The sequence below is a fragment of the Mauremys mutica genome, chromosome 6, assembly GCF_020497125.1.
Source record: "Mauremys mutica isolate MM-2020 ecotype Southern chromosome 6, ASM2049712v1, whole genome shotgun sequence".
Taxonomy (NCBI): Eukaryota; Metazoa; Chordata; order Testudines; family Geoemydidae; genus Mauremys; species Mauremys mutica.
Window position 1 is genome coordinate 35,233,767 of NC_059077.1, and position 26,651 is coordinate 35,260,417.

The 26,651-nt window shown below is 41.9% G+C and overlaps 1 protein-coding gene across 9 annotated transcripts in view; it reads left to right on the forward strand.

Annotated features, from left to right (window-relative positions):
* RAB3C (RAB3C, member RAS oncogene family) overlaps positions 1–25,378 on the forward strand; it is a 197,889-nt gene extending 172,511 nt beyond the window's left edge. For 8 of the 9 annotated variants that reach the window (XM_045020978.1, XM_045020977.1, XM_045020983.1 and 5 more), the window contains exons 4-5: positions 4,560–4,684; positions 16,567–25,378. In XM_045020978.1, coding sequence (XP_044876913.1) covers positions 4,560–4,684; positions 16,567–16,754 — 313 coding nt within the window. In that variant the 3' untranslated portion in view covers positions 16,755–25,378. The remainder of the gene's footprint in view (positions 1–4,559; positions 4,685–16,566) is intronic. The other variant, XR_006580403.1, reaches the window with a different exon arrangement.
* Positions 25,379–26,651: the final 1,273 nt, after the last annotated feature.

The following is a 26,651-nucleotide window of genomic DNA, read 5'->3' on the forward strand; positions in this document are numbered from 1 at the left end:
AGGGAAGAGGTTGGCTGGGGTGAGGATTTGGGGAAGGGATCCAATAGGGGCAGGGAGGGGGCGGAGTTGGGGTAGGGACTTGGAGAAGGGATTGTGATGGGGGCGGGGCAGGGGCAGGACGGGGTGAAGGTGAGGGGGGGCAGGGCCGAGTACCCACCAGGGCCTTGAAAAATTGGTGCCTATGCCCTCTCAGTTCCTTCTTATTGCCTGGAACGGTTGGTCAGAGTGCCTTGTCTTGCATCACAAGAGCATTAGCAGTTCTTCACAGCCCATTGTCTGTCTTCTTTGTATATAGTTTGTAGGTTCCTAGTTAGCCATTAAGTTAAGTGTTAGGTTAGTTGGTAGTTAGAGTCCCGGAGCAGGGCATGCCCCATTTGCCCAGCTTCAAACCATGATTGTCATGCAGCAGGCTGATGCCTATTAGTGACCCCCATGACAGTTGTTTGAAGTGCTTGGGGGAGTCCCATAGAAAGGACAAGTGCAGAATCTGTAAGAACTTTCACCCTACAACCCAAAAGGAGCGAGATATCTGCTTGAGGGCCCTCCTCATGGAGGCTGTGCTTCTTCCTGCATCGGAGCCCTTCCACTCAGATCCCACACCGAGCATCTTGGCATTGGTGTGGAGTGCACAGCCGGCACCGGGCTCTGCCCAGCACCATTCCCCCCTCACTGGTGCCTAAGAAGCATCAGAGGGAATGCTAAATACAGGCATTCTAGTAACTGTTTCAAATGTGGGGTAGTTGAGAATGCACGGTGCTGGTATCCTGTGGTGTTCTGACTCTGTAATGGTATGTTCATAAAAGACACATTAATTCCCCCTTTGAAAGCTGTGTCTTCATAAGAGATGAGGTGACAGAAAATGACTCTGTCTAGGCAATGCTGTGATATTATTCCCTGCTTCTGTAAGTGGTCCTGTAAGGAAACATATAAAAACATGCCACACCCCACTAATCTAAAGAGCCTGCTTGTTATTTTGAGAGATAAGAGTTAAATTTCAGAAATAGGTAGGATTTGAGCCATTGAGCAAAACTGTGTGTGCATGCATGCATGCATGCACGTGAGCCTTTCTGGACTATTGTTTTTAAATAATTGTTTGTAGTTTTATTATACACAAAATAGAATTTAAATGCTGTTTTCCTGACGAGGCAGCTGCCTGCTACAGTATAGCTTCCACGCAAATGACTGACACCACCAAACTGAATGAAAATAAAAAGACTATAGTATTGACAGTGTTCTAAAGTAATAGTCCAAAACAGTACAGTAACATTAGTGTGAATTGTAATGCTTTGAGGCGTTACTGCAGAATACTATACTATATTTAGAAGAGAAAATAGTGTTGCTTTAGTCAGCATTTCACCAACACTCTTGTCTTGCAAGCAGCTGAATTGCAATACAAGACTTGAGTTGATCACTGGAAAGAATAGATCATTGAACTGCTGCATTAATGTGTGTCTGTGGTGCCCATACATTAAAAAAAATTAAAGCATGTTGCAGATTGCATGCCTACAATGCAACTAGCATATGAAAGATTTGCAAGGTAAATTACTGTTGCCAAACAGTAGGTCAGTCAGACTGGACAACAATTGCTGTATTCAGTTCGCTGCAAATATCAGCTTTGCCTTTTCATGTCTTCAGTTTTCCTGAGGCTAAAGTTCTTTTCAAGGACAAAACTACATAGTTTGGGTCTGTCAGAAAGCTCTGCCATTTGAAAAGTCATATATGCAAGGAAGGGGAAAAATTGTGTTTTAATAGATCTTTGTGTTGGTTTTTGTGGTGACTTGTGGATGAAAAGATCTATAGAAGCCATTAGTTGAAATGTATGTCAGAGGAAAACATAATGGTAGTGGCCCTATTAAATTCTTTTGAATCCATTCTCCTATTGATGTGACAGTGTAGTGGGGTGGGCTGGAGGGGGAAATTTGCTCTGCATACTCCCACAGACAGTCATTTTCACTTCTGCACTACAAAGTCATCTCTGAACAGAAGCGGACCATGTAAGACAAGTGAGAACTTCGGGTCAGATTTTCTTTCTCTGACCCTGTACTGTCATTAGTAAGGACAAGATCTCTTAACTTTTAGCTGAAATAAGAAACTCTCTACAACTTCCAAAATGAGATCTAGACCAGTCAGATTATCAAAGACTATTTTTTTTTTAAGTGGGAAGAGCTTTGTTTGTATGCACAGGTTCTCATGTACTAGAAGGCACAATAACACTCTTTTTAATAAAGGGTGTTTCTAATTCTTATGTTCAAAGACACTCAAACCAGTATGTGTGGTGCATACACGTGTAAACCAAACAAACGGTTTTACAGTGAAAACATTTTTATTTAGGATTTCAGACTTGCATATAAATGCATGACTAATTTACTCATTAACTAGAACTATTTATTTTACTCTCACTACATTTTATTTTTAAAAATATCTTCCATTTTCCACTGAAATAAGCAATGGGCTTGAACTCATGACTGATCACAAATAAGAGTCACTAATGGGTTGATAATGTATGAGGTTTGAGTTACTGCCATCTGCAAGTTTATCACGGCGACCACTGTAGCTCTGGTGAAAACTATTAACTGTATTCTGATTAACCACAAATTCCATAAGAACTCAGCAAGGTTCCAAAAATACATTTCTGCCAAAACTAATTTATGGTGTCCTATTTTCTAAGCAATAGTATCTTTAAGTATAATATAAAATTCTGACCTCTCTAGACTGCTTTAGTTATAGGACCTGATGATTAAGACTATGATTTTGTCACGGAGGTGGCGGGGGTACCCCTGAGCTCCAGGGTGCCGTGGGTAGCAGGGGTTCCCAGAGCTCCAAGCCACTGCAGGACCCTACAGCTCCAAGCTGCAGGCACCAGGGGACCCTGGAGCTCCGAGCCCCACGGGTGGTGGGGTCCCCAAGCTCTGAGCCAGGGCTTTGCAGCTGCCCAGCTGCCACAGGAGATGTGAGGACCCCGCAGCTCCCCATTTTCTCACAGATATTTTTAGTAAACGTCACGGACAGGTCACGGGCTTCCGTGAATTTTTGTTCATTGCATGTGACCTGTCCGTGACGTTTATTAAAAATATATCCATGACAACATCTTAGCCTTACTGATGGTACACTACATGAAATAGCCATTTGAGAACTTGATTCCAAAAATGTGCAGTAGAATTCCCATTTTAATGTAGGAAAAAACCTGGCAGACCCATGAGAACAGTGTGTAAACCAATATTTCAGACCACATATCATTATTAAATACTTAAATGCCAAATATGTAGGTCTAGATCTTCAGCCGCACTTCATCTGCCTTTTGCTTACTGTGGTGGAGCAAAGTGGCCCTAAAGCCAGCCTAATCAGCCCTTCAAAATTCCCATGCAGTGCAAATCCTTAGGTGGTGTAGTAGAGCTCCAGTAGCAAATTCTATGCCACTCACCCTATGGCCTCAGTGCAGGTGATGTGTCATTGGGAGAGCAGTGAGTGGCTGAGCCCCTCCATGCGCCAGTGATATCCGGCTTCTGGAATGAATGTTTGAGGGCTATGTGTTGGCACTGTAAGCTACAGCAGGCTGCTCTAACTTGTGCCGGGTGTCTGGACATAGGTAGATTGGCCACAGGATCTAGGGGGTTACAAAGGTGGCCTATAGTCATTTTTGCACATGTCCATCCTCTGGTCTTGCGCTGAGTACAACCATAGTCTCTCTACCATGGTACCTGGGTAAAGTATAACATGGTAGGTTTTGTGCATACCTATGAACTTCCAAATATATGCATAGAGTAGCTATGTGATGGGAAAGTGTCACTATTGGGTGTACAACCAGCACTTTCCAGTTTCAAAAGTAACTGAGCAACAGCATTATGATGCCATTTAATCTTCTCTTATGCCTAACCAGGGCCTCTCTGTACAATGGAACCAAATTCTGCAGCAGCAGCTACTTAATTCTGTGGATTTATCATAAATAAAGTTTAAAAAAAGAAACAGAACCATAGTAAGACTGGTTTGCTGCTGCCTAAAGTCAGGAAGCAAGATTGTGATATAGTCTCAAAAATTATCTAAGACAATATCATGGTGGCACATATGTCTAAAAACAAAAGGGAGGTTTGAACCCTGTTAGAACAAAGGGCTCCAGAGCAATGTGCTGGGAAGGAATAACAGGAGGAAGCCAGAATGCCTGTGAACTTTTGCTGTTAAATTTAGATCCTAATTTTGAAAGGTGGAAGATAATATATGAATAAACTGTTCATTTTTTTTTGCTAAAAAACACTCTGGTTCAGTTGGAAGGGTTTTTGTTCCAGTGTGAAAATACATCCTTTTTATGCTGGGAGGGAGGGAGGGGGGTAGCAGGGCAGCTACTTTTCAGTAATAAAAGGAAGAAAGGCTGCTGGCAGAATATTGCTCCAATGTTTTGCATCATACAGCCCTATGCTTATTTGAGAGTCAGAACTGCTTAGAACCATTTTAGTCGAGATGTCAGTTTTGTCCTCATTTGCCTTGTTATGATTGTTTGAATTTGATTTTTGGGGCAGTTTTATTTGCTTTGACTCTTTATTTCTCTCTCTCTCTCTTTTTTTAAGGTCAACTCAAATCAAAACATATTCATGGGATAATGCCCAGGTTATTTTGGTCGGTAATAAATGTGACATGGAGGACGAGCGGGTAATCTCCACTGAGAGAGGCAAACATTTAGCAGAGCAACTTGGTAAGAAGCGAAATGATAAGCGAGTTTTGTGATTGCTTGTAACATTGCATTGAGTACTATCACTAATTGCGGCAACAATTTTAATTAAAAGTTCATCCATCTGCCAGTATAAAGAAGTATATCAATAGCAAATGATATGCAGCACCTGCCTTCTAATTTTGCTGGCTGACGTGTGAACTATTTGTGTTGGAATCATTAGAACTGTAATGTCATTAGAATGGGGTACGCAGCTAATGCTGCAGCCAGTGGTGGGTTTATTCAGAGCTGTGACATGACACTGCTACCCATACAGTTTCCTGAAGGAGCCCTCGTGTTAGTTTAGACTAGAGACTTGTTTGGTATTGCACCATAGTCAGTTCTTTATTCCATCCCTTAGGTTGAGAGTATGGTAAGAGTTACTAAATACAGAAAGCGATAACAGATTATTACACACACACACTCTCTCTCTCTCTCTCTCTCAAACTAGGAAACAAAGTAAAGTACATAGAAAACTAAGAGCAGAATCAGTTATGAGAAAATGGTGAGTGGTAAGAGTAACACAGTAAAATTAGCTTCTCCAGCCTGAATTAACTATGAGGAGTTCTAAGCTTTTGAAGCTCCTGCTCTAGGCTGGAGGTCTGCCCTTTAGTTCCTTGCTGAATTGTCAGCACAGCAATTGGAGACCACAGTCCATGCTACTCACATGCCTTGAAATTGATGTGCTTCCACCAACCACCTACATATACTTGCCCAAAACAACACTATAAGGGGCTTGCAAGCTAGCTAACAGTAATTCCTCTGGGTTCAGGGTGTCTGAGCTGGTAATTTTCTTGTCCCTCCCACTAGAGCCCTGCTAATATTATTTGTTTCATACAGTCCTATGACCCACTTTCCGAAAATCCCACATACATTGTTTAGTAAAAGTGGAAAACTCACTGCTTATATGTACAAAAGAGAATAGTTTAACCCGTTAAAAGAAACAAGTCAAATCTTTAGCCAAAACATCAACTGAAACTTTTTTCCAAATTCAGAAAGCTTGGATTATTATTTACAACATAGAGAGAGAGATCCAGAAAGGCATTCAACTCCCATTGAAATCAGTGGAGTTACTCTACATGTACAGTGGTGTAAATGAGGCAGGATCTGTGAGCCAGATTCTGATTTCTAGGTGGTAGTCTTAACCACAGGGATAATTATTATGCAGCTTTGAGCATCTCTGTCCTTTGCTCTGCCGAACAGTGGAAGTGCTTCATACCACAAGAAAAGCTATCTTTTTGGTATTTTGACTGAGCCAGAATCAGGAAATATCAGAATCTCACAAGAACCTGATATTATTAAGATTTTCTACCCAATTTAGCAGACTCCACAGATCCCAATATTTTGGATGAGCATCCAGATGTTCAGGGGGTTACCAAACTCCAGCCCCCAACCCTTTGGAGATTCATCAGTCACTTCTATAAAGAGATACATTTTTGCCATTCATTAAAACTCACTGTGGCAGGACACTTTTTGGTTCCTAGTGAACACGTGATAGACTTCAGCTCACCTTCTTCCTTTCCTTGCACAAGTGCTATGGGGAGAGGCTAAGAGCAGCTAGTTGGGAAGCAGAGGCAGAGAGAGTCTTTCATACCCTTGATCATAGGTCTGGGTCGAATCCCAAGCTGAGGAATCTGTTCACTTTTCTGCTTATATTACCTTATTTTAGATTCTTGTCATAACTGCTTTCCCTTTTGAAAAGCATTGTGTTGGCTGCAATACTGTTTGCCCTGCTGAGACATTCCATCCAATTGCACCCACCTTCATTTGTGCCACATCTAGCTGAAGAGACACATATCCAAAACAGCCATGCAAATAAGGACCATAAACCAGGACTTAAAAGCTGGCAGAAAGGAGCTGTTGCCATCTGGCAGAACAGAATATGCCCCAACAATTGCCCCCAAGTGCTTAGAACTGATTTTTTTTAACTCCTCTGTTTTCAATAACACAAGTAGTTGCCATAGCAACTACTTTGGCACATTACTTTTCCTTACAGAAACACGCCCTCATCAACATGACCTATTATTCCCTCTGTGCGCACTCATAATCTCCATTCATATTAATGGGAGCTAGGAAACTGTATTGAATGGAGCAGAGAGCCCCAAGATGATGTATCAAATACACATGTATTTTTCCTAAATTTTAAAGCGGAATGAACAGTGTTTAAAAAGGTACAATTTATGATCTAGTTTTATTTTTTTAAGTCTCACAGTCGACAGGATTGTCAATGAGGCCAAGAGTTCAGCAAGATTTGAAGAGGGATTAGTGTGTTATATAGATATCAAGAATGTCCAGTTATAATAGTTAATACTAACAAAAAGAGTATTGGGGGGGAGGGGACATAAAACCTCATGTTTCAGGTTTTACACCAATCTTTAACTATTGGGGATTAGGATTAGACCTTCACGGGGGACAGATTATCCTGTATTTGCCTACTAAGGGATTTCATGCATCTTTCTCTAAAGCCTCTGATGCTAGCCACTTGTACTGGTATAGATGGACCTTGGGTCTGATCCAGTGCAGCAATTCCTATATTTTTATGATTCAATCCACACACACAGGCCAGCGTCACTTCTGCTGCTGAGGGTATGTCTACACAGCAGCTAGGAGGTGTAATTCCTATCTAGGATAGACATACACGTGCTAGCTCTGCTTGAGCTAGTGCTCAAAAATAGCAGTGAGCCCAGGGTGGTCCAGGCTAGCGGCCAAATGACATACTCAGGAGGTCACGCAGGATTATACTTCAGTGGCCAACCTGAGCCACTACAATCACACTGATTTTTTTTAGATGCTAGCACGTGTACGTCCATCCCAGCTGGGAATTACACCACTCAGTTGCTGTGTAGATGAGCCCTATGCTCTACTCAAGAGCTCCCATCAGCTTTATGGCTGGTAAAAAAAAACTTCATAATTTGTAACTTGCCTGTTGTTCATATGAGGCCAAGTGCTGCTCCTGCATGCATCTGGAGTAGAGCTATGTGGAAATGTAAGTTCCACTTTGTGGAGGATTTCAAATTTTGAAATTTGTTCCTATTAGCAACGGAACCCCAAAATTACCACAAAGGAAAATTCCAGAAAAAAAATTAGATTTGCTCTACTCCAAACATTTTCTTTCAACAAAATTAACTTTCCATTTCTATTTTCACTTTTTAAGGGTATTTTTTTAATTTAAACTTAAAAAATTCAAAATGAAAAAAAAATTTGAAAGGAAAAGTCAAAACATTTTGTTCCAAAAATATGGAAGAAGAGGTTTTGACATTGTTGGAACTTTCCTCCTCCTCCTCTCCCTCCTGCCCTCCTCCCCCGCACTACCATTACCACCCGTTTTTTTCTTTGAAACAAAATGTTGGCAAAATCAAAATGATTTTGCAACATGTTTTAGTTTTGATGGAACTGCATTTTCGAATGGAAAATGATTCCATCAGAAGTTTTCCAACCATCTCTGTCCTTGGGCAACAGTCAACAGGAATGTATGTGAGGCAGAATTTGTCCCATTTTCTTTATACTGTCTCTTCTTTTTCTTATTTAGTTGCTATTTCATGCTTGTTTAACACATTAATCTAACATAACTTAATTGTTTTATCGTGCTGAGATGAAAGGAAACTGGTTATGCAACCACAGCTTGCTCGTTGCAGAACATAAGCTGGCAAAGAAAATATATAAATGTGCAAAGAATCCTGTGGCACCTTATAGACTAACAGACGTTTTGCAGCATGAGCTTTCGTGGGTGAATACCCACTTCTTCAGATGCAAGGTGCCACAGGATTCTTTGCTGCTTTTACAGAACCAGACTAACACGGCTACCCCTCTGATACTATATAAATGTGGTAAATCGGCCAGCAGAGGGAGCCAATTAATGTCATGTTAATATTGATGTGGTGAAAATAGCTATGGAATTCAAACAAGTTAGTTCATATAAAACTCTGCGTACAGGAAAAATACTAAGCATCAATTTGTCAGCTTTTTTCAACAAAAAGAAATGTTACTTATAAAAAAGAGCTGTTAAACATAATATATTGTATATGGAATATCAGTGCTTTAAAAATGTATTCATATTAATCTAAGTTCTACATCATTGCTGAATGAAAATCTCATTTAAACCCTAAACCTGACAACACTTTTTCACACCCTTAAAACATTCTGGGACATGTAAAACATTTTGGAAAATTTTGAAAATTGCACATGCCCCATTGTATATGCAAAAATGTCTGTATAGAAACGCCTAAATTGCTGCCACAGTTGCTGTGACCATACTTGTCATGTGTCTCTCATTTCAAGGGACAGCTCCCATTTTACACAGGATTGGTGTCCCTTCACTTACACTGTTTAAACTATTTACATCAGAAATCAAGACTCATGAGCTAAGAGTTATTTACACCAAAAGAATCACTCAGCATTTTAAGTTTCCTGCATGAATTTTTGTTTTAGTTGCTGTTTCCCTCATTTGTGGTCCTTGTGATATACTGTATCCAACCGGTTGAGAGTTGTGACCATTACTATGCACATAAACTAAGTAATTGCACAAGCAAATGGCCAATTAAACACACTGTCAGATTGCCAGCACTGGAGAGCGTTTAGTTATAGCACACACCGGGCATTGGTAGCATGATTAAAAAGCTCCAAAGCACCTGTCTACATGATACTTTTCTGGGGGAAAGACTTGCTAGACTGTCATTACTTTTATGGACTCAGAGACCTGTGTTATATGAAAGTCATTTGATGAAAAGCAGAACCAGGGGCTTTGGTTGCTGAATGTCTCTGATAAGCGGAGGACACTTTTGTTCAGGCCTAGTCGTGAGGTGTTCTTTAAATGGATTTAAACTTTCCAAAGGTCGCCCAAAGCCACAACCAAAATCAGTACAACCAGAATATCTCGGGAAAGCATCTGTGCTGAGAGCGCAGAGCACTAGATAGCTGCACCCCAAACCTGTGCATGCTGGTATAACCAGGTATAACCCCTTAAATTTTTTTTGAAAAATTGGCCACCATAAGGGAAGGATTAGCATTAGCATTAACCTACATTACAATGGCTGCCGTGTGAAGGATGCTGCTTACAGCACAGCTGTTCCCTGACTCAATGTCAGTGATGTATAGGGGATCTAATGGTATTTTAACTCTTGTCCCTAAATTTATCTAAACCCTTGGACCTGTCCCAGTCTTTAGCATGGTTCAGCTAGTGTAGGCCCCATGTGCACTACAAAACAGAAGCACGTTGTAATCAGCTCCCTGACCCTGTTTTAGGATAGATGACCCATTGAAGGGTGATGATAATCATGCCACCACTTTTGAATGATTTTGTCCCACTGGCTCTAAAGCTTTGTCTGTTGTGCACTGCTTCATAAGAGAGCAAGCCTCTCACAGACCCACCTCTCCAATCCCCTGCTACTCCTCAAAATATTTTATTCTCCAGACCCCCAACAAAGAGCTGTGACAGACCACTGGCTTGTCTTCACTAGAACATTAGCTTGGGATCGAACACAACCATGAGAAGTCATTTTAGTAAAACACCACATAGCAGCCAGTGTAGACAGGGATGAACTGTGTTTAACATCACATCAGCTGGTTGTGGGCAAACATTACTGAAACCATAGAGTTGCTCTTGATGAGCTGATGTGTTAAACACCACTTGCTCCCATCTACACTGACTGCAGAGTTGAGTTCAACATCATGATACTTAGCATGACTCCTTAAGTTCATGTTCTAACCCAATCTTATTGATAGAGCCCTGCAAATCTGCTTTATATGCGCGGACCATGTCTGCGGATCACTGATCGGATGCAGATACAAATTTTGTATCCATACAGTGCTCTACTTATTTTCTCACAAATACAAACCCCTGGAGTCTAGGCTAGAGACTGTTCTGCCCCTTTCTTAATCTCTTTGCTTGCCATTTCCTCCTCCCTCCTCCTTCCTTCTCTTTGGTAAACAAGTTAATGAGCATCCTAACAAGTCTCTGCAAAACCAATAAAGGCATAAGGGGGATAAGGGAGAGAAGGCAGCTGCTCAGGTTGTTTATATGTCTCAGGGCCAGCATTTGCATGGCTTTACAATCGTGGTAAATCTATGCTTGCCTGTACTCACACAATGTACTCACAACTCCCGAGTCCCACGTTTTTTAATGAGGATTCCAGCTGCTCATACCTAGTTTTAAATATAGTGAAAAATAAACATGGTTGCTGATTGGAACCAGCAGGGCAGAGAGAGCTATTCACCAGATCCTAACCCTCTGAAAGTTACAGGGAAGCTAAAGGGGAAAAGGGCCAGTACATCTGGACTTTGGGTCCCCAAGGCTGCAAGGCCTGAGGTCCAGTGTGTGACTTTTCCTTCTGACAGCCCCACCTCCAAAAGTGCTGTGTCATATCAGCTCAGAGGTGGCGAGTTATTTCCTTTTCCCACCCTCCTCCTATAGGCTTGTGTCCAGAGCTGGTTGATGCATTTGTGGAGAGTGGTAAGGAAAGAGTGCATGGAAAGAGTTTCCTCTTAAACAGGAAGAGGGGAGAACCTGAAGCTTGCCCTAGCCAGAGTATAATAAAGTGAGAAGAAAGCTCAGTTCTGCTAGCACGTCTAGTAGTTACCATGCCAGAGCTCTGTCAGTACCAGCGGCGGCTCCAGGCACCAGCGCTCCAAGCGCATGCCTGGGGCAGCAAGCCGCAGGAGCGCCCTGCCGTTTCCTGCGAGGGCAACAGTCAGGCTGCCTTCGGCGGCGTTCCTGCGGGAGGTCCTCCAGTCCCGTGGATTCGGCAGCAGGTACGCCAAAGCCACGGGACCGGGGACCTCCTGCAGGCACGCCACCGAAGGCAGCCTGCCTGCCGTGTTTGGGGCGGCAAAAAAGCTAGAGCCGCCCCTGGTCAGAACGAAGCAGCTCATGTTACACAGCACACTGCCCTGGAGCCTGAGTAACAAACATCACACTAGCATGCCCACCTGATGGGGCCAACATGGGTGTGGCACCTTATTGCAGCTACAGATTTGGCAGCCTTGAAGGGGAACAGGGAGAGTCACCAAGAGTTGTAAGAGGGGCAGCAAAGGGAAAGGAGATGGAGAGAAGTGGAGGAGGGGGACAGAAAGAGAAAGAGCATCCTGATGCATCATCCAAACACAACATTCTCACCCAGGCAACACTTTTGACATTATAGGCTTCTCAGTTGTATCAGCTTCTGTTCCATTCAGCTTCCTCCACTCTGCTTGCTCTCGGGCTTTGTCATGTCGTGCGCCACTCTGCATTGTCTCTTCCACTTCTGCTGCACAGAACATCACAGGTGGTGGGAACAGGGTGTTCCATGAGCGGCTGCTGTCTTTATGATCACAAGGGAGCTTCCTCATCGCAGACACCTGCTCACACAGAAAAACAGCAATGGAAAGACACCGAACCAGGGATCAAAGTAGATAGATCTGATGTTCAGAAGTGCAGTGTCTCTGGGCCCACCTAATGAAATATTTCAAACATGAATCAGCAGGGGAGGAGAGGTCTGTGACACAGATGTCTGCAAAATATTCATAGTGAAATGAAAAACAAACGGGGCTGAGGAGTTTGCACTTCTTGAAACCTTTTGTTAAGGGACCTCACCACACATTTTTCTAGCAAAAATGGGCCAATTTCTGAATGTAAGTGAGCTAATTTTTTATATAAAGATGGCATCTGCCTTAAAAATTATGTGAAAATTCACATTTTCAGTGGAAACAAGGCAGCCATTTTGTCTTTGATAGCGTTATTGCTGAGTGCAACAGAGTATAATTTGGTCCAGTTGCTCTGTTCTCTCATCCCCAGCTCTGATGCATTCTGCCCCCTTTTGTCTCCCCTTCACTCTGTATCACTCTCTTCCCTCCCATTGCTGCTTCTCTGGTTCAAGGTATTTTATCCACCTACATCATTGCCTCATTTACATGCTACAGCTTATACCCTTCTTTTTTGCTTGCGCTAATTATCCTGTCCTACCTCTGACCCACCCGATCACCCTCTTCTTTTCTCTGAACCCCACTCCACCCCCAACTTTCCAGGCGCTTTCAGCTTCATTCGCCCAAATTGTGTCCTTCCCCAACCCTTCATGTTCCAGTCCTTTTTCCTCTCCCCCTTCTCCTCTTGCTTCTTCACCACACATCAACTCCCCTCCCTTTCATCAGCCCCCCTTGTTCTGCCTGAAGTACATGGACGTAGGGAAAGGAGCAGCTAACAAAAGAACGGCTTTGTTGTGTGCTAAGCAGAGAATGAGGCACCCCTCTGACTAGTACTCAGCTTTCAGCTTTGCCTCTTTGCTTCATGGGAAAAGGAGCAGAAAGGTGGATTGGGAGCAACACAAGCAGTGCTCCCACACTACCCAAGGGATCAAAGGAGGTGGCAGAGCTGGTTTGTAGTGGTATGCTGCTCTTCTATACTACTGCAGTCTTAGGTACACCAATGTAATGTTTAACTGCAGTGTAGACACCAGGAGTGAAAGTAACTTAAAGGACTTACTGGTACTCTGGAGTCCTTAGGAGGGGGCGGGGCCTCAGCCAGAAGAGGCGTGGCCTCAACCGGAAGAGGTGGGGCCTCTAAATCCCCGGACACTTTAAATCAGAATTTAAAGGGCCCAGGGCTGGGTCTGTGGTAGCAGCACCTGGGAGCCCCAGGCCCTTTAAATCACCCCAGGAGCTACCAGCTGCAGAGGCAGCTGGGAGTCCCAGGCATGATTTAAAGGGCCCGGAGCTCTGGCTGCCGCTACCACCCTGGACCCTTTAAATCGTCCCTGGAGCCCTGCTGCTGGAGCCCTGGGGAGGCAGCGGCTGGTCTCAGGCAGCGATTTTAAGGGCCAGGGGCTCAGCCGCCACAGCCCCGGATCCTTTAAATAGCCGCTGGAGCACCACGGCTGCTACCCAGGGATCTGGAGATGATTTAAAGGGATGGTAGCTGTGGCAGGCACCCTGGGCCCTTTAAATTGCTGCCTGAGCCCTGCCGCCGCCGCTTCTCCAGGGCTCCGGCAGCAGGGCTCTGGTGGCAATTTAAAGGGCCCGGGGCTCCAGCCACTGCTGGGAGCCTCAGGCTCTTTAAATTGCTGCCAGGGGAAGCCGATCTGCCCCGGTACAGTGCACTAGCTCTTGCCAGTACGCCAAACCGGGGCGTACCAGCTTACTTCTACCTCTGGTAGACACCCTTTGTGACCCAGAGGTTAACATCAGGCTTGGGCTTCAATAATCCAGCAGGCGAAGTGAACTACAGAGCCAAGGGCCCTCCACAGGAAACATGCTAACTCCAGCCTCAGGTACTCAAATCTAGGGACCATCTGTAAACGTGGGCCGTCTGATCTTAGCTGTGTGGTAATTCATGGAGAGAGGCAGATTCTCCAGTACCCAGAATCCAAACCAGATTGTTTGTTGTACAAAGACCAACATCATAATTGCATCCTGAAGCAAGTGAACAGGTTCTCTGTGGCTCACATCACCAATCAACTGACCTTCAAAGCTAGCCCCACATAGAGCACCTTGCATAATCCAGGCTGGAGGTACCAAAAGCATGGAGAACAGTGGCTATGTCTGCATAGAAGAAATGGCCACCATCATCTTACCAGATCCAGATGGGGAAAAAAGTGACTTTTGTCTACTGAGGCAACCTGAAAATCAAAGTGCCAACTGGGAATTCAAAAGCAACCCTAAATTATGAAAGGTGAAAATACCAGCCCCTTTAGATTCTTCCAGCAGCATCACCTTTGTCTTTGACATAGTTGGGGGGGTGGGGGCGGGGAATGATTTACAAATCTAAGCATTGAAAACAATACACTGGCCATTGACATGATTAGTAAGAATGATTTGCTGAGCACTGACATTGTATTTAGTGTTATATAAAACCTGGTTTCTCCACTGAGGATCTTATAGTCTAAGAAAGCAGATGATACAAATGTTCCACTATAATAATCATAAGTGTTTTATATGAATTAATTGTTGTGTATTATGGTAATGCTTAGAAGCCTCAACTAGGTCAGGGCCCCATTGTGCTTGGCACTGTCCAAACAGATGAAATAGCCGTCCTTGTCCCAAAGCACGTGGGACAAAATCCAGTCCTGGGCAAGATTCTGATTTTATTTGCACTGTCATAAAACTGGAGTAAGTTCAGTGATGGCAGTAGAATTACTGTAGATTTACACTGCTGTACAGGAGGGAAGAATTTGTCCCAGCAATTCCAGACCAAATGTACAATCTGTCAGTGGAAAATATAGACTCATCTTACCCGTATATACAGCCTGGATCCTCCATTGTTGTACAATAAGTAGCAGTGATATTGCCAGCCTAGCATATGCTGGGACATCCCTCCAGGCTAAAGCTGACTGTCCACAGCAAGTCTGCTCTGGCACTTTGCCCTATGAAAAGAAGAACAGGTAAGCTCTAAATTACTAATGGCCTGAATGTGCATATTATCCTGTTTAGTTGGTGTATTCAACAAGTAATGCGAAGTTATTAGAGTTGCTGCTTTAAATGTAACCTTTTATTAAAAAAAAATAAAAGACTAACTCACTGATTAGAAAATACACTATATGAAAAAAATCTATCTATTTACACTGCCCCAGAGCAGTGTAAGGGCAACATGAACATAAATATTTCAAAACATAACGTTGAATGTTGTTTTAAATTTTCTTCCAGAACTCCATATACTTTCCCTTCGGTAGCTGTTAATCTTGATACTAATTAAAAGCAAGAAGACAGACATTTTGTTATTGGGTTTCTAACAGCAAACCACAGAGATAAGGTGTATGTCATTAACCAAGGTGAATCAAAAAGACGAAGAATGCTTTGTGAATGCCAATTAACTTTTATAATATTACCAGTGAATTTAGTTGTTTTGTGAACCACTTCATTCCAGTTCAGGAATTGGAAAGGGGGAAATCAGTGAAAGAAAGGCTGGTGAATTGATGAAGGACAGTCAGGTGACTAGTGTGGTAACTGGCGGGGAGGGTGGAGCTGGAGCAGAGGGGAAAAGTGGGAAGGGAGGAGAGAGGTCAGGCAGGTGAGAGAATGGGACGATCCAGCAGATAGTGTGGACCCAGTGAGGTGGCAGGCAGACCAGCAGGTTACTTCCAGCTACACTGGGAACCAGCCAGCTGGAGAGGGCCTTGGAGGTAAAGATGACACAGAGGAACATGCTCATGACATGAGCATAATTCTATTAAAGAATTTCAGTGTAAGCACTCTACCGCATGCTACTTTAGTGGTGGCACAGTGGGATGAGAGGGTTACAGTACCCACCCACAATTTTTGAAGGAAAACAACTTAAATTTAGAAATATTTTTGCATCAAAACTTGTTTTCCATCTACAGATTACATAACAAATTGGAAAAAGCCTTTCTTGATTTGTTTTCTTTCTTCTTGGTTCCTTCCAATTTCAGTCATCTGTTCTGGCATCAGCAGTAGTGGCCCAATGGCAATGCCCATTACCAGTGGAGCAATACTTATGGGAACATAGTAATTAGAGCTGGAAAAAGACCAATAGAGTAACTGAGTTATTCCCCTCACAAGAGCTAGATGTAGTCCCATGATATGGGACATTATTAAAATGCTACTGCCCTCAATTTTAGCATAGCACAAAATCAACTATGATGAAATCACCTTTGAATATGATTTGTGGAAGAGATCAGATTGGGTCAAATGATGATTTCAGCTACTTTGGTGTAAATTAAATGACTTTTGTGTAGTTAGTCTGGATTGACACCTGTGCAACAGTCAGGTGGTCAAAATTTAGCTCATACTCTTTATAATATCACTATTTTGCGTGTGCTGTTTCTCTTTCTTGTGCCCTGCCCACCTTTCTCTCTCTGCTTTTTCCCTTCCTCAGGTGGAGTTAATAGTTACTGAAGGATCTAAGAATGTGTAATGACCAGTGGGTGTTTTCTTTATTTTACCAGGTTTTGAATTTTTTGAAACAAGTGCCAAGGACAACGTAAATGTCAAGCAGACATTCGAGCGGCTCGTAGATATCATCTGCGACAAAATGTCAGAAAGTCTGGAGACGGATCCTGCCATCGCTGCTGGAAAACAGAACACAAGGCTAAAGGACACCCCTCCTCCACAGCAACCCAACTGTGGCTGTTAATACAGTTATCAACAGAGGCGGCTCCAGTGTGTTCTATTGCCAACAGAGTATTTACAGATGGTCTATAAGCCTTTATTTATACTGTCTTTTTAATTTATTTGGGGACAATGTGTTTATTTTATGTCAATGGCTGGTGCAATGTGTGCAATTTGTAAGGACTGCCCATTTCTCAGCATCTGGCCTTTGCACGTGGATGGCTAAATGTCTGTCGTTTCTTTTTATCCTGAGTACATTACACTTACTTCAGCTGGTTCTGTGACCTCAGAACACAGGTCATCTACAACTGACTTTAACTTAATCAGTTTCAAATTATACCATTTACTTCTTGGTGTAATGATCACGGTATTTAGGCATAAACTTTCTGATGCCATTTAAATTTTCCTTGACTGAAAAATCTATTTTAAAATATTACCTGAATATACTGTCTATTCCATGCCTTGTCCAAATAATTTGTCTGAGGCACACTTCCCCAAAGGTAATGCTGTGGCAAATCCATGTCCACCACCGAAATTCACAGTTACCTCTACGCCACACATCATGGCCACTTCAAAATTCAGAATGACAGCAGCTGCCTAACCCAAAACACAGGCTCCTACTCCTCAATATAAGGAGAAATTCTGTTAGCTGCTGGCAGGATAGGGGCTGGCTGTGTTCCAGTTCCATCCAGAAGCCAATTCATTACAATACTAATATAGAAGAGAGTTGTGAAATGTCATTCTTTAAGTTACCTGCTTTCGATAATGAATATGCTACAGTTCTTGATATTACCCCAGCAGAGCCAAATCTATTGTGTACAGTTATTCATAACCAAAAATAACCTACTCATATTGTCCTGAAGGTTGCATTATTTTGACCTTTAGGAATTTCATGTTTCATTCTTGAAAATGGTGTCTATATATTAATTTTATAGTCTGAGAGAATTCCCTCTGTGTTGATTGCAAAAGCCCATTTCTCTCCTCAGAAGTGCCACTCCTATGGAAGTCAGCAGGATGTGTTTGTGAGGACAGAAATGGATCCATTCAATCTGAAAAATAGTTTGATCCAGACATATCTTGCTGAGGGATTTCTTGTGACAGGACAGTCAGAAATTGGCAATGTTTTTAGAAAATTCACAGAGAAATAAAAAGTTCTCCAATGAGTTCTTCCACTAGACCATGTCAGTCACTTCGAAAATCCACAAAAGGCTATGAAGATAGCAGAATGTCCACAGGGTTTTTTTAAAGCATTTTAAAAAAATAGTCATTTCTCACCATGTTAATAAGCTCTCACTCTACTAATTGGTAGCACTTTGCACCATTGGCTTATCTGGGTCACCGTGATATTCCTCAATTAATGACATCACTGATGCAACATTAACTTTTTATTGTTCTTATTAGATCAGCTGTAGTACCAGGATGACATTTCTCAAGCTAGACATAACAGAAAAAAGGGAAGAAAAACGGGAAAATGAGTCAGAGCAGCTGCTAATGCCATACCTGACTGTAAGGCAATACCTATACCTTTTTCCTAAGGTAATTTATATAATCTCATCAAACACACTAAGGCCATGTCTACACTAGGAATAAAGGTGTAGTTAAGACATTTTATCTAACATTGTAACTATTGTATGTTAAAATCCTAGTGCAGACAAGATTAACACATTAGTTGGTTGAGGTAAACCCGAGTGTAAACTTGTGTTAAAACTATAACTTGTCTTGGCTACACTAGGATCTTAAACATATCCGTTAGCACTGCTAGCTAGCACCTACACTGTTTTTCTTAGTGAAAAATGAGCCACATCATTTGGTACCATGGAAAAACCTGAGGAAAGGGAAATGTTGCCTATTCACTGCCCTACATTTATCCCTGTTGTGCACAGATTAGTAGGGAAGAGAAAGTGTAATCGAGCAGAGCCAATTTGCCTAGTTCTTGGCATCCACATGGCATGCCAGTCACTACTCTTCCTGGCCCTCTCTCCCAGCTTGATAGCTGTATTCCTCCCGCTGTGGCTATGCATTCCAAGGTACTCTGAGGATAGAAGTCTTTTGGCCAAAGATTTTTATTGGTTTTCCAATAAAAGAAAAAACATTTTAAGGAAAGCAGATGCTTTCCCAGAAAATGTTGTTGTTATAGAACTGCCCTCTCCCCCGCCACTCTTTTTTAAATTTTTTACGGAAAAGAGTCTTGAAGGAAAATATTCAACCAGTCCTCTCAACTGAACCAGCCCTGGGAACTTCACTACATAATGCCTGGTGCGATGCCATCAACAGTGGTCACTCTGGCTAGCACCATGGTCCTCAGTAGACTATGCATGTTTGATGATGATGACGTGGGAGAAGGGTAGAGAATAGAAGCGGAAGAGCAAAAAATTAATGCATAGATTCCAAACTCAGAAAGAACCACTGTGATCATTTAGTCTGACCTCCTCTATAGTGCTGGCTATAGAACTTCCCCAAAAGAATTCCTAGAGCAGAGCTGTTAGAAAAAACATCCAAACTGAAGAAGGTGGAGAAGATAGGAGCATGGATTGGTCAGATCCATGTGTGTGATCCATGAATGTGTGGGGTGCTCCCGGGACTTCAGGAGAGTGTTGTATAGGTGCAGAGGCCCAGCCACACAAAGCCAATTCGAGGGTCAGGACTAATAATAATCACAACAAGTATTTTAAAAACTTTTAATCAGCGGCATTGTTAAACTGGCTACTTGGGGCCAGATTTTAAAAAACTAGCTGCCTAGTCTCAGTCCAGTTCTTGGTGGCCACATCATAAAATACAGGACCAATCATCACTAATTTGTACCTTTATTGCTAATCTCAGCAGAGAAGTAGGGAACTGAATGGCCCATGGTAACTCATTGACCTTCTCATACCCAGAGGTCAGGGCTTAGGCCCATTTCTGAGGCCAGGCAGTGCAGAGAAAGCTTGCTCTGCCTCTGCCAGTACTATCTGTTCTATGGATACAGAGAGCACATCAGCCTCCAAGGTTTTCAGTCCATCACCAGCACTGAATTTTAAAGAGAATCTTGCCATTTAATGGCTTTATGTTCACTGTGGCACAGACTATGTAACTACTCAGTCTGCATGTACAATGGAGGGGTGTGTGGAATTTGAGCTTTGCAGTCTTATTTCTCATTGAGGGCTCTGGAGGGGATTTGTTGGGGTAAAATACTATATTATTATTACTGTCATTTATTACCTCAATTTAATGGCTGTTAGCAGGAGGGGGAAAAAAACTCTTCTCCTCTATCACAGTTTAACGGGATAAGAGACCTTGAAGTGGACAAAGCCCCCATTGCCTGGGATCTGAGCCCCATAAGGCCAGCTGAACTACTGCACGACACAACCCTTCCAAAGTGCCGACCAAGAATAACATTAGTGCTACAGTAATTGCATGCATGGGTAATACACCATCTTTGTCATGGAGTCACAGTGTCTTTCTCAGTGCATGGGCAAGCTGTCACTCAGCGTTCCAAATGGAAACAAGTGGAACAAACATAAGAGACTGGGCCCTGCAGTATTCAAATGCATGAACCGATGGGACTGATCACAATGGCTTGCAAGCCTTTTTGAGCTAAAACTGCAATTGCATGGGCTTAATTCTGACAAAAGTTCATTTTCAGATGTGATAAATGTGCCTGTCCTTACAGATCAATTAACTTGTAACTGTGTTTGTATTTCATTTTATTTATTTAGACCGATTTGTTTGGTGTCTGAAATATATATGAACTGGCCTGTCTGTTGTTTTTTTTCTCTCTCTCTCTCTCCACACACACACACATATATAAATCCAACTCATTCTCTTTCTTAATTGCAATGTGTGTGACTGTTACCTGGAACTCTTTGTTCCTTTGTGCTTATACTTAATGTAATGCATAGAGAAACTACCTGAGAAACTAGATCTATGTGGCCTTTCCAGAGCATCAGTCTGAAAGATTAGGTTTTCTTCCCAGTCTGCTCAGCTCTGTATGTCCGGCTGTGCTGCCTGCACCTTTTTATTTTAGGAATGAAGTGCTATTTTATGGTGCAAACACTGCTGGAGTTGGATCCTAACTTTCAGAATTGCTTGAGTTTTAATTGTCTTTTGCTAAGAAATGCATGGCATTCTAAATGTTATGTCTAGTGCTGCCATTGTTTCTTCCATAGCAGAGAAGCCAGTGATGCTTTCCATTTAAAAAAAATTACAGGCTTCATTTTTCAGTAGCATGGTTTGTTATTGTCACTTTTCAATGGCAACAACTAAATGACTGCTCTGTTGCTTGAATGTTATGAAAGATTCCTCGACCCATTTCGTAGACAGACTTGATATGCAGCAAATGGACCAAATTCCTCTTGGTTGTAACTCGAGTGGAGTTGCACCATTAATGCTTTGGATCCACAGGGCCCAATGCTCAGCTTGTGTAAATCAGCATAGTTTCACTTAAACCAATGGAACTATGCTGGGTGCACACCAGCTGAGGATCTGATCCATGAGTGGGTTTTTTTTAATACCGATTGGAACTTAGTTTCTTCCGGGTTCACTACTTGTAAAGTCTCCATTCAAAAGGCAACTCATCTGAATAGTCTGAGTATGTAATAGGTTTCATCATTAAATGGGTCAAGTAAATTCATTCCACCGTGTCTTGTTAAGCTTTTTTATTTATTTACTTTGTTTATTTTTTCTTTCATGTTCATCCAAGCAAAGATTTTAACTGCATGTTTAGAATTTTCACACACAAACAAATATATCCTGAACACTGGTTCAGTTTGAACAGGTATTTGTTCATTTTCAGTGCAGTGTTTTTTATTGTTATTATTGCAGTGATACTTACCGAGAAAGTCTCATTGTCACTAGAAACTGCTTGGGTTAAATCCACAGGCCATAGGATTACTGTTCATGGTGACGGCAGAAGCAGATGGCACATCACTTGTACACAGACACCTGTTTTGGGGAGGAGGGGAGAGACCATGTCTGAATCTTCTGACAATTTCATGTTCTTGCAAAAGTTAGGGATTGCTCACCACTTCCAGTAATGAATTTACTTGAGTAATCTGACATGTACCTGCAAATTAGTGTTAAATGAAAACTGTTTGTGCTGTAATCCCGTTTAATATATTGTTGGTAATGTCAGCCGTGTTGTGGTTCAGTTGGACTGTCAGAATGTGTAAACTATTTACTAGTGTTTGTGGAACTGAAATGTCTTAAATGTTGCATGAAAAATGTTATAAAAATAGATTTGTTTTCTATTTTTGAACACCTCTGAACTGAGGGAACATGGGCCAATAAGTGCAATATTTAATGACTTACTCAGTGTATATAAATTCGTATGAAAGGGAGAAGTGTCATGTATGTGTGATATGGTGTTGATGATGGCTGTGTGGCTTATTTAAAGGATGTCTAATAGCTGTAAGAGTCTAGTAGTGAAATTTATACAGTAAATACTTTATCAGTGTAGTGTAAGAATAATCTATTCTTAATTCATTTAAACTATTTTTCATATATGAGACAACAGTAACAGACGTCCATATCTTTACTGCAAGTGCATGTCAATTTTACTTTTAGAATTGTGAGTGTCCTTTTCAAAAAAATGATTGTGTTATATCACTAGTAGTGGGGAGACCTTTTTTCAGTCAAAAGATACCTTTAGCCCTTTCTAAAGAAAAACCCCACATAATATTTTAGAAGCATGTGCTCTGGAAACAGAAAAAGAGATTGTCTTGGAACTCAGCTCTTAAGGAAAAGCCTTCATTTTTTTTTATCTGAAGAGTCAATTACGTGCTCTGTCTGCCTGTACAGCATAATATCATGTGGCCACTTTTAAAAAAATATATATAATTGCATGGTTCATTCATGATTACACTTAGCCTAGAATATTAAATAGGAGTCTCCAACCATGTTGAAACGTACTTAGCATCTTCTGTTTGGTGTCTTGAGTTCACGGTTTGTTTTTTGAAGGAGCTGGCATTTCACATCCAATGTGTTTGGACCACATTGGAAAATGTTAAACAAAATGTTAACCCCTACTGACCCCATTCTGCTGCTTCTGTTTTTAACTTTAAATCAGATACTGAAGTAAGATAGAAGGTACATTCTAGGCCACATTCTGCTCTCTTAGAGTGCTGAAAAAATTGAGTAATTCCATTGGTACCCATCAGCAGAGTGAGTGAGAGCAGAATTTGGTACAGTATCTTGCCCAGAAATTAGGAGGAGACATGAAATCATTTTTTTCCTTTTACTTTAGCCTTGCACAGTTGTACTCATCCATTCACTCAAGGACCTCAAATGAGGCAGCACATTTAAACACCTGCTTAAGTCTATCCTCATTCAGTAAAGCATATAAACACATGCTTCACTGTAGGCACTTGATTGCTGTACTGCCAGTGGTTCCCCTATTGTGACTGCAAACCTCTGAGAAGAAGTTAATGCTGTTAATTAACTTCTGCTGCATCCCTCTTGTACAATATACTGGTTGTCTAGAGGAACATGCCTTCACTTCAGTGGGCCTTCACTGAATAAGGATAAACTACTAAATCAGGGCTAAGGTGAGTAAGATTTTTTTGATGAGTTACTAATATCACATTCATTTTTTCCCATTAGCATCATGGTAGAAGACACATGAGTAGATTTTGTGCCTTGGTCTGATACATTGTCATGACAATTTTACAAGGCTGTTTTAGCATATGTCATAGCTATTTTAGAAACGCTAGCTCTCATCAAAAAGAGGCAATAGCCAAATAATGCAGGAAACCAATAACTCTGCTTTCTTTTGCCTCTGCCATGTCATCGAATAGTGCTAGAGAACAAGCAAAGCAGTCAGATTACATTAAACATTACAGGACAATCCTATCAAAGGCCTAAGCATCTGTCCCAAATGCTTCCCTGTGTTTTATAGCTTCTTCTGTTGCGAAACCACCAGCCAAATTATGCAAAATTGCATGAAAATGAAATTGTGTGATAGGGGAAATTTGGGAACTGCAGAATGAAAGAAAAAATAAAAACATTCCTGTAGCCAAGGAGCAGACACAGTAAGGCTAAGATACCAATGAAACACAAATATACAGACTGAGGATGCATTGCCTATATTTTACTACTGCTGTTAAGTGACCTGACTGCCCAAGGGTTTGTCACCAGGACAGGTAATTTTACCTGGCATTTTTACTATCCCCATACATGTATGAGTACATAAAAAACAAACCCAAATGCCTACTTTGAAAACATGTAGTTGTTCTAGCTCCCCATACTAACTTTACTTGCTGAACTGTTCTTAAAGCGATGTTGGAGTACCTGCATAGAATATATTTGTGAGGTGGTTAGGATTCAACTTTTCCTCCGCCTCTAACTACCACTACAATATAGTGACTGTGGTTCTAAAAATGTGAGTTTAAAATACTGCTGGGTGACAGATGTTGTGACTCTTCAACATATGTCCACAGGAGCTCTTGTCTGGATGTGAAGTACAAATTTTATCCCTGTGCAGAGTTTTAATTCTATGTGGAAGTAAAGACTGTGTATTCCATTGGATAGTCTGTTTGTATGTGACTTCTGTATAACAAGTGGATTTTGTTTTGTTCATTTTTGTTTGGGGTATTAATTTTGAGATTACAATAAATATTCGAGACTATAGTCATGAAATTTTCTGTTGTGGTGAGGTGCCTCCCCCTGCCTGCCGATGCTTGTTTAATTCCTTGCAGTTATTAAAGTGGTCTAAAAATTGACTTCAGTTTTGACCAATGGTGTGTTGTAACGCGACACTTGTAGTAGCTGAGTATCCTGCCAGTAACATTCTTCACTCTGAAGTCTGAGCTTCACAAACTACGGGCCTAATATTGCTCCTACTGAATTTTTGTTATTGACAGGAACAAGATTTGGCCACTTCTCTGATGGAGGCATAGAAAACAGGCACAATAAGGTACATGGGTTAGACCAAGTTGCTATCTTAGCATTAAGCCTTTGAGAAATACTCAAGCCAAAGAAGGCCAAGGTTGTTGGCAAAGACACAGACAAAAGAAAATAGCTCTTTAAAGTAAACCACGAGGCCTGTATCTATTAAACTTCTCTGTGGAAAGGGAGTAGGCATCTTACCTGTTTATTGCTCATCATCCTGGAATTCGCAGGGTAACTATCAGACACTCAGATACCATGGTGATGGGTGCAGAATAAGAAATAAACTTTAAAATAGTATTTTTTAAAATAATAATTTCAATGATAGCTTACAAACTTAAAATGGCAATAATGTTTCATCTCACATTTGCTTCTCTAATTTTGCAATTTAATTATTTTGCGTGTTAGGGGGAAGAGCTGGTGGTTAACAGGTTGCCTGACGCTAATATTTCTAAAGATGTGGATGCAAACTGTCTTGCTCTCAGTACTTTTGACTTGGAGGCACCAGCATGGATTGACACAGTATAATGCACCTTCGCATTTATGCACAGCTTGGGAAGCCCATTTGCATTATAGGTGGAATTCACCCCACAGCAGAGGGCCAGAAAAAGGCCTACACATGACACAAAACAGAGCTTAAGTGACACATCAGCCTTGGTGCTGGGCCTCTGCGCAAGAGTAAATGTCACCCTCTTTGCTTTCCGATCCTGAAGGGAATAGAACTAGACACGGCCTAACTGCTTCTATTTCTTCAGAAACAAGAAACCTCCTTTGTTGTTGTTATTTAATATAGTATATGTGTGTCTTAATAAAAGGAACAGTTAAGTCTATACAATCCATCTTCTTTTTTGTTACGGTATTTTATATACCCGGGTCTTTCCACTCATTGTTTCTTCCCAAATCCACGAACCCCCTTGCTCTAAATCAAACCATTCTATGGCCTACCCCTGGATCTTCCTTCCTCCCATGCAAGTTCTGGTCTCAATATTACCTTCCGGACTCATTTCCTCCCATCAACTCCTCATATCCATGGCTTCTCTTGTGGCCACTCAACAGTTCCCATTCCACTACCTGTGCCAGTTTTCTGCCAACACCCCAAGATACTCCCAGTTTCAAACACACACACCAGCATGTTTTAATCAACTCTTCTAATCTCATGTTCCTACCTTAATGTGACACACTAAGTCAGAGAAACTGGAACAATTTGTATAGTGGGGGTACTGAGAGCCATTGAACCAAACTGTAAACCCTGTATATGATGGAAACCACTTCAAGCCAGAGGGTGTGGCAGCGCCCCTGGTTCCAGCACTTATGCACTAAGTCCTAATCCACCCCTCTCAATTTCTCCACCCATCAAATATCCAGAATATTCTGATAAACCCTCCACAGAAATTCCCAGCTCCCCAAAACTCAGCACTGAAGTAAGTAGTGCTTCAATTTATCATGCAGGGAGAGGCTTCTGAAGCATTTGCACACATTGCTGGACCCCAACATTTTGGGTGGGTTTTGGAGAGGGGTCTCCTGCACCTTCACTGCCTTGTTTCTGTAGCTCACTGAGGCACTCTGTGGTTCCTCCTTTTGCCATTGCACTGCCTCTGGTGACCCAACTCTGTTCTTTTGCCTCCTACTGGAATTTGGCTTCTCCAGCTACCTCCCTCCTGCCACTACTCTACTGATCCTCTACCCACCTCCTGTCCCCCTCTCTACTGGTTCACCATGCTCCTTTCTACTTCAGTTTGCTCCCACTTCTCTGTGCTGAACCAGCACCACCATAGCACTAGACCTAATCTGCTTACCCACCCACTGAAGAAGTGAGGCATCAGGGAAACAGACTGGGGGACAGTGGGAGCAGTGGAGGGACATTTATGAGGCAATGAAAAGGCACAATGGTAGAAAATGAATATATCTATAGTGCGGTATTGCGAGGTAGTGAGAAGCTCTCTGGCCACTCCCCAGTAGCAGTAGTCATCTGGGGCACAGGTGCGGGAACTAGGAGTGATGGGGGTGCTTGAAGTGGTTTCCATCATATACAGGGTTTACAGTTTGGTTCAATTGCTCTCAG